The 15,201-nt window shown below is 44.5% G+C and overlaps 1 protein-coding gene and 1 non-coding gene across 2 annotated transcripts in view; both read left to right on the top strand.

Moving 5' to 3' along the window:
* The first annotated feature begins 407 nt into the window (after window positions 1-407).
* Window positions 408-15,201, top strand: part of LOC131914641 (zinc finger protein 25-like) — a 28,083-nt gene continuing 13,289 nt past the window's right edge. The window contains exons 1-3 of the mRNA XM_059267243.1: window positions 408-463; window positions 4,677-4,905; window positions 8,324-8,468. Coding sequence (XP_059123226.1) covers window positions 408-463; window positions 4,677-4,905; window positions 8,324-8,468 — 430 coding nt within the window. The remainder of the gene's footprint in view (window positions 464-4,676; window positions 4,906-8,323; window positions 8,469-15,201) is intronic.
* On the top strand, window positions 3,339-3,502 carry LOC131915770 (U1 spliceosomal RNA). The gene has a single exon (XR_009380423.1). It is a non-coding gene; the product is annotated as a U1 spliceosomal RNA (small nuclear RNA).

Genomic DNA, 15,201 nt, shown 5'->3' with positions numbered 1-15,201 from the left:
GAAAGTAGTTTCACAAAGAACTGGAATCTCTGAAGAAAAACTAAGCAATTAAAACTGGAAATGAAAAACTCAGAAAGTTAGGCAAAAATCTCAGTGGAAAGCCTTACAACAGGTTGAGTCGAGTGGAAGAGAGGACTTCAGGTCATGAAGACAAGGTAGATGAGATAGACCACTCAGTCAAAGAAAGTAAGAGATTAAAAACAACCACAGATTCCTACAGGTGACAAATACATTCAGCAAAGTAGCAGGATACAAATATTAACCCACAACGATCAGTAACGTCCCATATGACAACGACAAACATACAAAGAAAGAAATCAACAATACCATTTTCTCAATAGCTTGAACAACTGTCTCGGAATAAATGCAAAGAAGGGAAAAGACTTGTATAATAAAAGCTTTGGGACATGGAGAAAAAGGTGAAGAAGATACCAAAGATGCAAAGACCCACGCTCATGCGTTGGTAGGACTAGCATTGTGAAAAGGCCATTCTACCAAAAGCAATCTACAGATTCAACACAATTCTCATCAAATTCCAATCCAATTCTTCACATAAATTGAAAGATGACCAGAAACATCATATGGAAACACAAAAAGAAACCAGGGGCCTGGAGAGATGGCTCAGAGGTTAAGAGCACTGACTACTCTTCCAGAGGTCCTGAGTTCAATTCCCAGCAACCACATGGTGGCTCACAACCATTTGTAGTGAGATCTGATACCCTCTTCTGGCCTGCAGGCATACATGCAGGCAGAACATTGTATATGTAATAAATAAATAAATCTTAAAAAAAAAAAAAAAAGAAACCAGGATAGCCAAAACAATCCTGAACAATTAAAAAAAGAAAAAGCCTCTGGAGGGATCACTATTCCTGATTGTAAGTTATACTACAGAGCTATAGGAAAACAGCATGCTGTTGGACAAAAACAGGCACCTTGATCAATGGAATAGAACTGAAGACCAGACGTGTGCATACACTTACAGACACCTGATATTTGACAAAGAGGTCAAAACGTGCACACTGGAGAAAAGACTACATCTTTAGCAAATAGTGCTGGTGGAACTGGGTGGCTGCAGGAAGACTGAAACTGGATTCTTATCTCTCACACTGACTGACCGAAACTTCAATGTAAGACCTGATACCTGAATCCAACAGGGAGGAAATAGGGAATACAACTGAATATAGGAAAGGAGTTTCTAAACAGGACCCCAATAGTACAGACATTAAGACCAACAACTGACAAGTGGGACCACATGAAACAAAAAGGCTTCTGTACAGAAAGGACAGCATCATTCCAGTCCACAGGCAGCCTACAGAGTGGAAAAATCTTTACCAGCTCTCCATCTGACAGATGGCTCATACTTAGAACATACAAAGAGCTCAAAAAAAAAAAAAAAAACACCAAGAAATCATGCAACCAAATTTAAAAATGGGGCATGGATCTAAACAGCGTCAAAAGATGAAACACAAGTGGATGAGAGTTTTTTTTTTTTTAATGTTCATTACCCTTAGCCATCAGCGAAATGCAAATTAAACCTACTTTGAGATTTCATCTTACCCAGTAGGAATGGCCAAGACCAAAGAAAATTTTTAAACGACAGCAGATACTGACAAGGATGGGGGGAAAGGAGGCCACTTCATCACTGCTGATGGAAGTAAAACTAGTGTAGGAAATCGGTGTCAAGGGTCCTCAAAAACTGAAAATACATCTACCGCACATTCTAGCTGCCACTCTTGGGCATAGATTCAAAGGGTTCTATGTATTATTACAGAGATACATGCTCATCCGTGAGCAATGGTGCTGCTCTATTCCCCCAGATATTAGACACAGCCCAGATGTCCATCTACTGATTGAATGGATAACGAAAATGTGGTACATTTACACAATAGAATATTATTCAGCTGTTAAGAAAAATCATTAAATCCACAGGTAGGTGGATGGAACTGGAAATGGTCATCTTGAGTGAGGAAACCCAGACCCAGAAAGATAAACACTGCATGTTTTCTCTCATATGTTAGCTTTTAAAAATAAATGTGTGTTTCCTTTGAAATACCTATAGAAGTTAAGTGGCTAGTAAGGTGCCATGGGGGAGAAGAGGTTCTTTCAAGAAAAGGGAGATAGAATACAGGGTTATAAAGGGAGATGGTGGAACAGGAGGATTACATCGAATGGAGCATGAGAGGGCAAAGCAGTGTAGGAAAGATGGGGTGAGGTAACTAACACTAAAGGCCTTAGAAAAAGCCACTGCGTAGATAAGCTTCCTAAAACACACACACACACACACACACACACACACACACACACACACACACATATGCACACACACACACACACACATATACACACACAATTTAAATTGCTTTTGTGTAGTTCTGTGTCATGCTAATTGTTGCTGGCACTGTGTATAGAGAGCCTCATAATCTATGCAAACCTTCTAAAGATCAATAGGTATTAAATAATATATCTGCATATAATTACTTAATTTTCAAAACGACTTTACTCTTGTCCATTGTGATTTTGAAAAGCCTTATGATTAAATTGCTGTGGAAGTTTATAACTAAATCCTGTAAAGCATTTGTAAGAGTAGGACAAGCAGAATGGACCCCAGTGCCCTAGCTAAGAGACACTACTGTATCTCATACGCTTAAACTGGGCCTAAGGGATTTACTGGCACTAATTCCTTGATGTCTGTCACCCCTCCCCAACCAGATTGAATCTTTCCCTGGCATCCTGGGACAGAGGAGAACAAACCACCAGATGGTCCATCAGCAATGTCTTCAGAGAATATTGCTCAGAGACGGGGTGGGAGGTGGGGGTGTCAGAACCAAAATAAAACCATACTGGCATGGTGCATTTGCTTGTAATCCCAGCACTTGTGAAGCTGAAACAGGAGGATTGTAAGTTTGAGGCTACAGCATAGCCTTCATAATGAGACCTTTTCTCAAACCAGCAAGATGGAGTTGCTTATGTCCACCCTTCCAAAGGAAACCAGAAGACAAGAGATTATAAAAAAAAAAAAAATTATTACTCACGGCTCCTGGTGCTAACTAAACATGTTCTAGCCTCATTCCCTACTTACATTCTATTTATTTTATTTACATATTTGCTTCAGACATTGACAGGTTCCACCTCAAGACTGGGGCGTTAAACCAGCAAGTGCAGAAACGTAACCAGCCTGGCAGAACATATTCTCTTCCTCATTTTTTTAAACATTCTGTTAGCTCCTTTGATAATGGAGTTTGTGTAACTGGTGGAAATTCCACATCATTTATTATCAGAAAAAGTGAAATGTTTTCATTTATAGTCTATCTACCAAGAATCATTAAGACTTAAAACACATACTTACCTGGCTGGGGAGATACCATGATCACGAAGGTGGTTTTCCCAGGGCAAGGCTTATCCATTGCACTCCAGATGTGCTGACCCCTGCGATTTCCCCAAATGCGGGAAACTCGACTGCATAATTTGTGGTAGTGGGGGACTGCGTTCACGCTCTCCCCTGAGAAAAAATATTTAAAAAAAAAAAAAAAAAGACTTAAAACACTTAACACTCGATCATTTACAGTATTGAACTGTAGAGGTGCCCAAAACAGCTTGACCACACAGCTGCCATGACAGGCTTAGAGGCCCAGACACAGCTTCTGGCAGATCCCACCTAGTGGGGCCTGTGTCTAAGGGGAAATACCTAAGGCCCAGACACAGCTTCTGACAGGCAACACCTGGACCCAGGAAGAGCCATAAGCTGATCCCGCCAGTGGGGCCTGAATCTAAGAGGAAATACCTGACATTCCAAACATTCCCTGTACCCTAGACAAATGTCAGCCAATCAGAGTCCTGAACCCTGGAAATCCCCTCATCCCCAACCTCTGCTGTGATAAAAAAAAAAATTAAAAAATGAAAATAAAAATTAAAAAAAAAAAACAACACCCTGCCTGGACTCTGGGCTCTCTGCTCTTACCACTGTGTAAGACAGACAGAGACCAAGCTCAGAGCTTGAAGATAATAATGGCTTATACATGTGGGATTTGGTCTCCATGGTAGTCTTTTGGGGGTCCCCGCGGTCTGGGCATAACAGAACAATGCTGTATGTGCTTAAACTTTATCTCAAAGCATGTTTATTTCATACTATATGGATGTCTATTTTTATGAATCATAAAGATGACTTTTATAAAGACATCCTCAACCAGCTTACCTCCATCTAAAGCTTGGAAGCCGTTTTATAGTAAAGACAAACTAGGTTCATTCCTGTTTATGATTAAATCTGTTTCTCAAGGATTGGGCTATGCCCCACCTGTCACCTTAACTACAAATGGTTCTGTACTGCCTGTTCCAGGAAACGAGGTGTCGAATCCATGGGATTAACAGTGGCTTAATCCCTTAATCCCAGCGCTAGGAAAGCAGAGGCAGGCAGATCTCTGTGAGTTCGAGGCCAGCCTGGTCTACATAGTAAGTTCCAGAACAGGCAGGGCTACATAGAAAGACCCTATTTCGGGAGAGGGGGGAGGGGAGTCACTATTCTATTTCCATTTATAAATACATATTAGGTAACATAATCTTCCGACAAGGTTCAATGTAAATGCACTGTGGGGTCTGGTTTCTCTGCAGGAAGCCCTGCCGTAAAATACTCGCAGTCTTTTTAAATTCCCCTCTGGTTGGTGACGTTTACTGTCGCTTAGGGTCTCCCGGCCCCGTGGTGACGAATGTCCAATCAAACACACAGGCCGGAGCAGGGCGGGCTTCCAGCCCTGCGCAGCCCCGGGTCTGAGCGCACCTGAGCCACCTGTCGCCATCTTGGGTCCTGTCCCGGTTCCCTCCCCGCTCACAAGTCCCGGGACGTGTCGCCGCGTGACACATCCCCCCTTCAGGACCACAGTGAGGACTCTGGGTGTCCGGAATCTGGAAATGGTGAGTCTGTGGCAGGTGGTCCCCAGGCCCGCGTCCTGCGGGCACCCCGGGCGTCCTGGGGGTCCCCGGCCCCTGCGCGGGGACTCTCCGCTGGCCCTGGGCGTGCGCGGTGCTGGACGGAAGGGAAGCGGTAACCCGTGTCTGGACCCCGCCCCAGCCTCCCATCCCTGTCCCCCTGGCTGCCGCCGTCCAATCCCCGAGACTCCATCCATCCATATCTAGGGTTTTGGGTGTTCAACCTGGTGCCAAGATGATCTCCTCTCTGTCCCTGGGACGCCAGGCTCGATCTGTCTCCCAGGTACCTGGAACCCCATCTATTTGTGTCACGAACTCTTATCTCCCGGCTCTGGTGACCTTAAGTGGTCCCTCGGTGGTAAAGCGCCCCTGGGCCGGGCTTACCATGGGGTCCTGACCCGCTGCCCGCCTGCGTGTTGCTGCGGCTGGATAGGTGTCCAGGGGTGCCGCCGGGGTGGTGGGACCCACAGGATGGGCCCGGGGAGCATCGCTATGGTGTTATGCCTGGTGAGCAGATCAGGGACCATAGCAACCAAAGAGCATTGGAGTGGCTAGGCCTCTGGAGATTGGTTTTGCCAGACTGCTAAACCAAGGTATTTTTTGTTGTTTTTTCGAGACAGGGTTTCTCTTTGTAGTTTTGGAGCCTGTCCTGGATCTCGCTCTATAGACCAGGCTGGCCTTGAACTCACAGAGATCCGCCTGCCTCTGCCTCCCGAGTGCTGGGATTAAAGGCGTGCGCCACGGCCACCGGCTAACCAAAGGTATTTTTATCCAGCTCTCCAGTCCAGGCTTTTACATACTCCCTCACCTTGTGCCTGGGTAAACTAAGCCAGGGCTTGCGTCTCTGCCCCTCTGATTTTCTGTGATCTGTTTTCTGAATCTTTGGATCAGCTGTGTGCTGATCTGAATCCTGACATTCGCGTGTCACTTGGCTTTGTCTCTTGTCAGGAGGCCGGCCATCCTACCCTAGGTTCTCTGGGTCTCTCACAGTCTCTTCCTCACAAGGGCATTTTCTTGAGGTTGTGAGGCTGCTAAAGATTGTAATCCTGATTCCCACTTCTTTTTTGGTTTTTCGAGACAGGGTTTCTCTGTGTAGTTTTGGTGCCTGTCCTGGATCGTGCTCTGTAGAGCAGTCTGGCCTCGAACTCACAGAGATCCTCCTGGCTCTGCCTCCCGAGTGCTGGGATGAAAGGCGTGCGCCACCACCGCCCGGCTTGATTCCCACCTCTTACTGGGTAACTTGCCTAGCTGCTTAGCCATTTCGAGTCATTTATGCATGTGTGGCACATGATAGGTAAGTGTCTGCCACTGAGGCTTCACGCTGGCTCATTCTGAAATTCTTTCCTGTGCCAAAATCCATGACCCTGGCTTCACCTGTGTAGAATTCTCTAAAGAAATAAAAACAAACAAAACGAAACTGCTTGCTGTAGGAGAGACAGAGAAGGCGGGGCTTAGGCCTTGGGACCCAGTGAGGACCTCATGGAAGAAGAAAAGAAGTCAGGAGTTAGGCCTACCCTGTAGTAGTCCCCCTTTCCTAGAATGTTCTCCAGTACCTGGAATAAAGACTATGGAACCAAGACGGCCTGCTCTCTCCTGCGTCACTTTTTTCCCACAGGCCCTCTCTTTATTCCCCAGCCTTCCAAATGTGCGGAGAGCAGGGTTTCACACCCAGAACCCTGACGAACCCCATCAGTTGCTCCGAGGTCTGGCAACCAATTGCTAAAATCCAACCTCCACGCAAGCATCCCCTGTATCAACTTCTCCGTTCCACAGCCAGATCAGCTCTTTATTCATCATGATATATTCAAACGGACAATATTTTCTCATTTTCTCTGAGTCCTGGAGCGATGGTATTTTTAAGAATGAAAGTCTGGGCGGGCGGTGGTGGCGCACGCCTTTAATCCCAGCACTCGGGAGGCAGAGGCAGGCGGATCTCTGTGAGTTCGAGGCCAGCCTGAGTTCTACAGAGTGAGTTCCAGGAGAGGCGAAAAGCTACACAAAGAAACCCTGTCTCGAAAAACCAAAATGAAAAAGAATGAAAGTCTGATTGTAAACGTTTCGAGAAGATTCACTTGACCCCCTGAAAACCATACTTGTGCCTCTCCTCTCTTGTCTAGACTCAGACACACAATCAGTGTGCCTTTGGATGGAGTTTACCCTTAGAAGTCGCAAGGGTGGTGTGTTCCCATTCCAAACTCTGCACTTCCTGGCCCCAAGTGTCAGAATGGCCTGACACTAAATGCCCAAGTGGCCCTGCCTCTGCTCTCTTGGGGGCCTAGTGAAAAGCCCCTGGTTACGTCAACAGCAGCCTGAGGTGGGGAAGGAGCCCCTAAGAGGGGCAGCTGGGTTCCCTGCAGCTGGGAAGAATGTCCTTCTGTACCCCATCTAAGAAGCACTTCCATTTTCCATGACTGACCTGTATCACGGTGAACACATGTGGGAAGCCTTTTCCTGCTGTGTAGCCCTGGTGAGCATAGTACTCACGCTGAGTGGGCTAGCCTCAAACTCACAGAAATCTGCCTGCTTCTTCCTCTGCCTTCCCAGTGCTGGGATAAAAGGCACAGACCACCACACCCAGGTAAAAGTCTTGTTTTTGTTTTTTGAGACCGGTTCTTATGTACTCCAGTTTATGTAGCTGAGGGTGACCATGGTCTTCTAATCCTCATCTATTAAGCCATTTTTTGACATTCAGATTTCAGCTCCTTCAGATCCATCCCAGCAGTAGTGACTGCTGGGTCCTTCCTTAGTTCTCTGTTTAAGGTTTTTAAAGAACTGCAATGTCAATTTATAAAATGGTTTTACTAATTTTCTTTCATATTAAGAACAGAATACAAGGATTCCTTTGGCATGCCCATTTCCTGTCAGCACTTGTAATTTGTCTTTTTCCTTTTTTTATAACTGTTTTTATAATTTAGAGTGCAGGCATCCTGCTATTTGATGCATTCGATATCTGGTGTGAGTCTGTTAGAATTCAAGCTGTCAAAAGCCGCTGGAGGAGAGCACTCAAGTGTTGTCGGTGAATGGACAGAGTTCTACATTTTTCTCCCTTTTAGCTACTTTACCCCGGAAGTAGTTAAGTGCTCCTGTGTTCTTAGATCCAGGGAGACTTGCCGTGCCCAGATGCCTTTGTTTTTCTGTATTCAATAAACTGAGGTCCTCGGCACCTGGGCCAACTGGAAGATTGCGGAGGACTGGGAGCCTTCATCGGGGAATCACAGGAGGAGCTGTCTGTGCGCACCCTTTGGAACACTGTCCATGTTTCCTGAAATCCTGACATTAACAGATGTTTGGATTGATTTCTTTCTCCCATGAAACAAATCAAATGTCACCTGCTATGAGACCCACACACAGAACAGAGTGAACCCCCACCTCCTGTTTCAAAAGCTGAAGACTTGGGTTGAAGAGAAATGTGTCATTACAGGGGCTGGTGTCATTTGAGGACGTAGCCGTGGACTTCACCTGGGAGGAGTGGCAGGGCCTGGACGCTGCCCAGAGGACCCTCTACAAGGACGTGATGCTGGAGAACTACAGCAGCCTGGTGTCCCTGGGTGAGTGGCTCCACTAGAAAGCTCAGAAACACTTGCTTTCTTTCTTCAGTTGGTAAGGTCGGAGTCATTGCTCATTTAATACTAATTCTATATTACACATTTTAGTAGACACATGGTAATAACACGCATGTTTTTGAGAACAGCAGTTTTATAGTGCGCTTACGTCATTTCTAATGAACGTGAGAGATAAGTTTATCAGCTCTGGCATTACTTCTTTCTCTTGTGGACATTTGAAATTTATCTGATAAATATTTTGAAGGGTTTAATTGCTTTCGATTATATTTGCCATTCTGTAGAACGTAAGTTACTCATCACATCCATACACATCCCAGCAAATACCACTCATCGTTTCTCCATCCCCATCATGCATTTCTCCATACTCAAGAGAAACACTGTTTTTAATCTCTACTTCTTCGCAATGACCTTTATCTTGGAGTTTGGATAACATAAAGGCATCTGTGTGTGTGTGTGTGTGTGTGTGTGTGTGTGTGAACATGTGTACCTGCACATTTCACTCACGTCTTCGTGACTTTTCTGGGAAACGTCCACTCACTACAAACACGGAGGCCCACTGTTGGGGTTGTTGGGGTGTTCGGTGTCCTTACACGTTATGGAAATTAATGTCTTGTTAAATGAGTTGTTTGACAGTATTTTCTTCTTCTGTAAGTTGATTTTTTCTACTAATTGTTGCTTTTCTCTGTAAGTGGTTTGGAGACTGATGTCTCGAGTGTTGATTCTCGCTTCTGTTCCTGTTCTCCACATGTATTAAAACGCTGATGCTGCCCGTGTATTCTAGGAACTTGGTGGTTTTCATTCATTTCACTTTTAGTTGACTTCTGTGGTGGCAATGAAGCATCCATTACCTTTCTCTACTTAGCTGCTGATGCCTCCGTTTCTTAGCACAATTGACACATGAGAACTTCCCTTGTGAATGTGAGTTCTCGAGACTTGTTGAAAATCAGTCGGTGATGGTTAGTGGTCCATCGCACTGACAAAACACCGGAGACAGGTATTTTAAAAGGAGGAACAATTTGTCTTTGCTTGTGGTTTTGTTTTTAGTTGATTTATTTTAGAGTTACAGATGCATCTTTATTTAAAAATCTGAACTACCTATTTAGCGTTTTCCATTAACTAGGGGAGCAAAGACCTTTCACAGGCTCGGGCTCTTTTGCTTGCTTGGCTGCTGTTCTTGTGTGGGCTTGTGCCAGCTTGGCCCTTTTAGCTTCCTTGGCAGCCCGATAGTGGCTATCGCTGAGCTGACCTCTTGGCCCCGACATCAGCAAGAGACCCGCCAGTGACGGCTGCGGGGATTTGACTGCATGGTGGACCCTTTTGAACTTTTCCAAATGTCTTTTTTTCTTGCGTTGTTTGTTTGTTTGTTTGTTTGTTTGTTTGTTTGTGAGAGAGAGAGAGAGAGAGAGAGAGAGAGACAGAGAGAGAGACAGAGAGAGAGAGAGAGAGAGACAGAGAGAGAGAGAGAGAGAACGAGAGAGAGAACAGTCTAACTTATCTGGGCAGGATTTCTCAGAAAGGAACGTGGGGTTGCATTTTGCACTAAGAATCACGAGAGCCTTCCCTTGGGTCCCGGTGTGCTGTGGTAGATTTTGGGCTAGTTGAAAGATGGCGAGGAGCTTAGAAGAACACTGTGGCAGCATATGACGTTGCAAAAATTGCTCACTCCACTGCAGCCAGGAAGTAGAGTGGAGCTGACGTCCCTTCTAGCGTGGTTCCCCATGACATCGTTTCCTACCGATGGATTCTCTCCACTAACATCTCCGGAAAACGGAGACCGAGTCTTTAGCACCCGGTCTTTGGAGGACATTTTAGGTCCAAAGCATAACGCTAACTCTGCAAGGTTCTCTATTTAGACAGCCCAGTGTGTTCCGTCTATTTACGTGGCCCTCTTTATCCCAGGACCTCGTCCTTTCGGTCCCTGTCTTTGTGCGGCACTTTGAAGGCTAGTATCGCAAGGACTTTAAGTTGGTTGTGAACAAGGTTGTTTTCACAGTTAGCCTTTGGTCCTTAGCGTGTGTTGTTTGAGACGTTAAGATATTGTTTAGGACATCCTTTTCTATTCTCTGAAGATTATCATTGGAATTAAGATGATGATTTCAGTGACTCTGTAACTTGAAGTAATATAGCTGTTGAACAATTTTTTTCTTTAATGTTTGTTTATTGGTTCGTGGTTTTGTGAGACAGATTTCACTGTTTCCCAGGCTGGCCTTAAATTTACCATGTAGCCCAAGCTGGCCTCACAGCATGTCTCTTACCTCAGTGTTCTGGATCCTGGAATCTTCACATTGTTTCAAGGGATTGTGCCACCTTTAGCTTATTTTTCTCAGCGTTTTTGTACTTCACTGTACTTACCTTTTACTTCTTGGTTAGTGAATTTTTAAAATAGGCCAGGGTTATAGCCCAGGGGTAAATAACTTCCTTGCATGTCTAAGATCCTGTATCCAATCCCCAGAATGGTAAAAGATAAATACAGATAAAGAAACAACAAAGTTACTGGAACTTTTAAAAAGTGGTGTTTCTTTCTTTCTTCCTTTCTTTTTTAAACAGAATCTTACTTTGCAACCCTGGCTGGCCTGGAGCTTACTCTTACACCAGGCTAGCTTCAAATTGGTAGAGATGCTCCTGCCTCTGGTTCTCAAGTGCTGAGAGGCCTCCACTGCAGGCGAAGAAAACATTCCAGTGTTTTCAGGGGCCACTTTGACTGGGGTTGAGTTCTGAATTTCCTGCAGTTTTGTTCTTTGTGCACAGAGAAGACGTGGCTTTCGGTGTTTTACGATTGTGTTTTGTAGCCTGAGTTATTTTGTCATTGCACACATACTACACACATTTTTTTTTTGAGCCCTTAATTTTTACTTAAAGTAACATAATTTGCTCTCTAAATGTGGACACATTTTGTGTTCTCCTTTCTTTCTTTCTTTTTGTTTTTGTTTTTTGAGACAGGGTTTATCTGTGTAGCTTTGCGCCTTTCCTGGAACTCGCTTTGTAGACCAGGCTGGCCTCGAACTCACAGAGATCAGCCTGCCTCTGCCTCCCGAGTGCTGGGATTAAAGGCGTGTGCCACAACCGCCCGGCTTTGTGTTCTCCTTTCTACTTTAATTTTTTTTTTAATGTGTATGTTTTGCCTGCATGCATGCCTGGTGTTTGAAGAGGCAGGAGGAGGGCACTGGACCCCCTGGAACTGGAGTTGTAGATGGACTCAAGTGTTCTTAACCACTGAGCCATCTCCACAGCTCCCACTTTGTCTCGTTAGAGACTTCAATGCTGATTGGAAAGTAGTGGTGAAAGAGCACATCTTTGTCATGTTCAGGACATTAGAGGAAATGATTTCATGCTTTCTCCATTCCATGTGCTGTAGGCTATGAATTTGTTGTATATAATCTATGTGGAAATAGTTATATTAATACATTGAGGTTTTATGTGAAGATGAGGTATTATTATTATTAGTTAGTTAGTTGTTTGTTTTCCAAGATAGGATTTCTCTGTGTAGCCCTCGCTGTCCTGGAACTCACTCTGTAGCACAGGTTGGCCTTGAACTCACAGAGATCTGCCTGCCTCTGCCTCCCGAGTGCTGGAATTAAAGGCGTGTGCCACCACCGCCCTTTATGCATCTACTATGGCATTCATATTGTTGTTTATAGTTCAGTGTGTCAATGTGATGATTTAAACTTGTGAGTATCTGTATGGTGCGTGTGCTATTGTGCGGTAGCCACCAGAGAAGGCTGCTTGGACATGGGCTTAAACCAACAGAAAGTCTTTATTATCTGGCCACAACTACACTGGGTGTTCAGGATCCCAGTGTAGCACCAAGACTTTCTCAGGGTGAGCTTTTAAGCACAAAAGCCATGTTCTGGGTTGACATACTTCAGTTAACAAAACAGCCAGAAACAGAACTGCAGAAGCCAACAAGCAAGGTTAGTGCATTTAGAGACTTTCCCAGAACTACGGACTTGATGGAGTAGGCCTTTGTTTTAGTTTTGGTGGTGCTGTGTGTGTGTGCTGCATTTTATGACCTGAATGGTACTTCCATCATAGAGTCAGTTGTACTGAGGTCTGGGGGCCTGTTATCAGCATCCCTGCGATGAATCACATATGATCCTTTTTATTAATCTTTTTTTCTTTTGTTTTTGTTGTCATTGTTTTTGTAGGTGTTTGGGTTTTTTTTGTTTGTGACAGAGTTTCTCAGTGTAGCCCTGGCTGTCCTGGAACCTGCTCTGTAGACCAGGCTGGCCTCAAACACAGAAATCCACCTGCTTCTGCCTCCCAAGTACTGGGATTAAGGAACATGCCACGACACTTGGCCATTTGTAATCTTTTTATATGTTGTTTTTCTAGTTGTGTTGAGAATTTTTGCGCCTGTGTTCATTAGGAATACCACATCTGTAATTCGGTTGCTGTGTTCCTGGCTAGTTTGGAAACCATTGTGATGCCCATGTGCTAACATCTGAGAGCTTGGCTGTTCCTCCAGTGGCTCTTTGATGTGCCCCAGCGCCACTGCACTGTCCTCTGGGAATATTTAGAGCTCTGTTTGTCTTGGAGTTTTGACAGTCACTGTACTGTGACAGAATCATGGTTGGTCAGATCTATGGCTTCCTTTGAGCTTCCTGGACCTGGATGTGCTCATCTATCCCATGATATAAAAGTTTTTCACTGAATTGATATTGTAATGTCTTTTCCTTTTTCTTCTAGAATATTCATAAGGCATTTTTTTCCTTCTTTCTAATCAATGGGAGGGAGTTGGGAGCAAGTGGCATATTACATGCCATGTGTATATACGTGGAGGTCCGAGGCTAACTGTAGATTTGGGTCCTTGTCTCCCATCTTGAGATGGTGTTTCTTGTGGTTTGGTGGCTGCATATGTCAGTCTATGTGGCCTTGAGCTTGCTGGGGAGTCTCCTGTCTCCGTGTCCATCTCTCCATAGGGGCACTGGGATTACAGATGCATGTTCCAAGTCTCCAGTTCTGTTCATTGTGGTTGGGTTTTTTGGTTTGGTTTTGTTTTTTGCTTAGTGCTGTGTGTCTGAACTCAGATCCTCAGGCTTGCACAGCCCTTTAACCCACTGAATCATCTCCCCAGCCTCAGACATTGGCTTTCTCAGTCACTTTGGAATCTTTTCGAATTTGACTCCCTGGCCTCTGTTCATCACTTGAGTTCTTCTGTAAAGCTTTTGACTCATTCTCCCCTTCACACAAAATATATTTAATAAGCATGTTATATAAAGTCAAACCAAATGCTTATCAATAATTCAAGCTGACTTCTTGTTGTAGAATATTATTTTAAGATGTGTTACATTTGTTCATGCTGTAGAACATTTGTTTAATGATGCAAAGATATGTTGCATTTGTTTAATTCCATGAAGTTGTGTTACTGGTGCCTGTCTAAAACACCTGATTGGTATAATAAAGAGCTGAACATCCAATAGCCTGACGAGAGAAAGGATAGGTGGGGTCGGCAGGCAGAGAGAATAAATAGGAGGAGAAATCTAGGAGAAAAAGATGGAGAGAAGGAGGAAGACTCCAGGGGCCAGCCACCAGCTACATAGCAAGCCATGGAGTAAGAAGTAAAGAAAGGTATATACTATAGGATAAAAGCCCAGAGGCAAAAGCTTAATTTAAGAAAAACTGGCTAGAAATAAGCTAAGCTAAGGCTAGGCATTATAAGTAAGAATAAAACTCCATGTATTTATTTGGGAGCTGGGTGGAGGGCCCCCAAAAGAATCCAAGAGTGAAAAACAACCAATAACAACTTCTAACAGGGAGTGCTTGTATTTAGAGAAACTAAAACATATTTACATATTCATAACATATGTAAGTACAACTGAAGAGCTGTGAAACACACAGAATTCTAGAGATTTACAGCAGCAGTTCCATAAATTTATATGTATTCAAGTGTTAGGTGCCAGTTGTGAGCAACTATTGAGCTAAAGGCAAGAGAAATGGGAGGAAATTACATAGTTTGTTTTTTTGTTTTGTTTTGTTTTTGTTTTTTGTTTTTTATTATTAAGAGATTTTCTGTTCATTTTATATACCAACTGCAGATTCCCCTGTCCTCCCTCCTCCCACCCCCAGCCTTCCCCCCCAACCCACCCCTCATTCCCACCTCGTCCAAGGCATGACCCATGGGGAGTCAGCAGAGCCTGGTACATTCAGTTGAGGCAGGTCCAAGCCCCTCCTCCCTGCATCAAGGCTGCACAAAGTGTCTCACCATAGGCACTAGGCTCCAAAAAGCTGGCTCATGCACCAGGGACGGATCCAGATCCCACTATCTGGGGGACCCTAAACAATTCAAGCTAAAAAACGGTCTCGCCTATCCAGAGGGCCTAGTCCATTACCATGGGGGCTCCTCAGCTATTGGTCCACAGTTCATGCATTTCTACTAGTTTGGCTGGTCATCTCTGTCCGTTTTTCTATCATGATCTCCATGTCCCTTGCTCATAGAATCCCTCCAGTCTCTCATCAATTGGGCTCCTGGAGCTCGGCCTGGTGCCCAGCTGTGGATCTCTTCATCTGCTTTCATCAGTCACTGGATGAGGGCTCTATGATGACAGTTAGGGTATTCAGCCATATGATCACCAGAGTAGGCCAGTTCAGACACCCTCTCTACTATTACCAGTAGTCTAAATTGGGGTCATTCTTGTGGATTCCTGGGAACTTCCCTAGCACTCTGTTTCTCCTTATTCCCATGATATCTTCATTTATCATGGTATCTCTTTCCTTGCTC

Source organism: Peromyscus eremicus, chromosome 7 (assembly GCF_949786415.1).
Source record: "Peromyscus eremicus chromosome 7, PerEre_H2_v1, whole genome shotgun sequence".
Classification (NCBI taxonomy): domain Eukaryota; kingdom Metazoa; phylum Chordata; class Mammalia; order Rodentia; family Cricetidae; genus Peromyscus; species Peromyscus eremicus.
Note: the sequence above shows the minus strand (reverse complement) of the source record. Positions and strands in the feature narration are given on the sequence as shown.